This window comes from Limanda limanda, chromosome 9, assembly GCF_963576545.1.
Source record: "Limanda limanda chromosome 9, fLimLim1.1, whole genome shotgun sequence".
In the NCBI taxonomy this organism is placed as follows: Eukaryota; Metazoa; Chordata; class Actinopteri; order Pleuronectiformes; family Pleuronectidae; genus Limanda; species Limanda limanda.
The window spans coordinates 5,843,547-5,845,883 of NC_083644.1; the positions used below are offsets into that span (position 1 = coordinate 5,843,547).

The 2,337-nt window shown below is 39.5% G+C and overlaps 1 protein-coding gene across 1 annotated transcript; it reads left to right on the top strand.

Moving 5' to 3' along the window:
* The first annotated feature begins 627 nt into the window (after positions 1–627).
* LOC133010970 (4-galactosyl-N-acetylglucosaminide 3-alpha-L-fucosyltransferase 9-like) lies at positions 628–1,749 on the top strand. Its single transcript, XM_061078643.1, has one exon. The coding sequence runs from the start codon at positions 628–630 to the stop codon at positions 1,747–1,749; it is 1,122 nt and encodes a 373-aa protein (XP_060934626.1).
* The last annotated feature ends 588 nt before the right edge of the window (positions 1,750–2,337 follow it).

The window sequence follows — 2,337 nt, forward strand, 5'->3', positions numbered from 1 at the left end:
GACTCATATTGACGATAACTGGCCTGTAGCCCGTTGTCTACCTCACTACGGTGGGAATTATGCAGCATTTGTACTTTAACAACGTTTCGCTTATGACTTACTGTTCCGGGAAGTACGAATCTGAGAATATCTTTCCAACTTTACTGAGTTGTGATTATTCTCTGTCAAGGTTATTTAAGCGTTGCTTTTACATGATAAATAGATATTAATTGATTGACTGTTGTGAATGCCACTTTATTATATCATGGTCAAAGCCTGAATATATATATATATATATATATATATATATATATATATAAATGATTTTATGTGTTTACAAACCCGATAATCCTTCTGGTTGCATAACACCAAAGTGTCTCCATACAAGCACTTCACACATTGCACCACTAATAATTAGAGGAAGGTTTTTAAATTATAAAGAAATTGGGCACAAATTATGTTCATTTGGTTTCAAACAAACACATACTATAGTTTATTTGGCTTTTAATGTTACATGCAGTTTAACAGTACCTTTGACAATTAGATTAGAATCTTAACTGGTGTGTTGACTTGTGTTATGTGTAATATTAATAATTGTCATGATTTCAACATTGTGATGATACTTTCTTCTTTTCTTGCAGTTTCAAAATGGCTCCCATTTCCAATTTTTCTTTTTTGCGGGCCCTGCCTCAAGTGACCGTTGTGCTGGCTGGGGTCATAGTGCTGTTTTTAATGTACTTTTGGTCTTTTCCATCTCCAAGATGTCACCCTCCCCCAAAAGGGGCCACAAGGCATACCAACACGTCACTGGTTACAACCTCCCCAAGCAGCCTCGCAGCGATGAAGAAGACTAACAAACCTGTTGTGCTGCTTTGGTTTTGGCCCGATGACAAACAATTTGATTTTCAACTCTGCAAGGATTTAAATATCAACAGCTGCAACCTGACGGATGATAGATCCTTATACTCCGTAGCTAATGCAGTTGTGATATATCACAAAGCTATCAAAGATGACCTGTCCAATCTTCCCACCACGCCAAGGCCCAAATTCCAAAGGTGGATCTGGTTTAACATCGACCCACCCACCAGGACACGCAAGATACCAGGCATCGAAGCCTTTTTTAATTTAACCTTGAACTACAGGCGGGATGCAGACATCCCTGCTCGCTTGCAACTGACCGCCAAGAAGCAAATAGATAAGGAATTTGAGCTGCCTGAAAAATATCTATTGGTTTGTTGGATTGTGAATGCAACTAACCTTAACACAAGCACAGAGGCTAGATACAGCTACTACCGCGAGCTGGCAAAACTGGTAAAGGTGAACATCTTTGACAGCTCCTCTGCCAAGAACTTGAAGGGAGAGAACTATTTCATAACTATAAGTAAATGCAAATTCTTCCTTTCCTTCGAGGATTCAGTTCACCCAGATTACATCACAGAAACATTCAATGGTCCTCTTTCAGCAGGCACTGTACCAATTGCTTTGGGCCCACCCAGAATAAACTATGAAAATTTTTATCCAAGTACTTCCTTCATACACATAAATGACTTTTCTGGTGCCTTTGCACTGGCTGAGTATCTCCTCAAAGTGGATGAGGATAATGAGGCTTATATGAAATACTTTCAGTGGCGCCGATTCTATAATGTCAGGCGCCGTTTTAATGAGGAGAATCAAGAGTTTGCACACGCTGTCTGTCAGGCATGTCATCACATAGTCTTAACCAATGAATTCCGAGTTGTACGTGATCTCTACAAGTGGTACTTAATTTGATTCTCTTATTTTCACAGTTAACATGTACACAGGCTCACTATATTTTTGAGAATGTAATTGTCACAGTTTTGTTTTGTTGTTGTGTTATTTGAGGTTACCATAAAATATCACGTTTATCATCTGAAGCTGCTTGTACACATGCACTGAACTCAATAGACCCTCTGGACTTTCTCTGGAGGAGGTGAATGCAAATGTCCAAGTGAGAGCCTCAACATGTGGGGGTCAAGGTACAAGAACATGTGATCTCCACAGCAAAATGAATACGTTACATCTTGCCTCTGTCTGCAACACCACCCCTGCCGAGGAGTTGTTGCTTTTGTGAATGCCTCTTAGCAGTGCCGCTGCTAGCCATTGTGGTGCCCTACGCATAATTCCTTTATGATGCCCCCCCCCCCCCCTGAGAAAAAAAACGTTTGTTTCTGCCAGTTTAACACTATATTAAAACGAAAAAGGAAAATCTACTTTGTAAACACAGCACACAGAACAGACAAAACATACATACACACAAGTATTGGGATGTGCAAAATCTTCGTAGAAATTAAATAGTCATCCATAAATACAAACTTAAAAGCAGAAGTATACAAGTTA

What these genes read in the sequence shown, in the direction of transcription:
- LOC133010970 (XM_061078643.1), top strand. Translation starts at nt 628, where the DNA reads ATGGCTCCCATTTCCAATTTTTCTTTTTTGCGGGCCCTGCCTCAAGTG.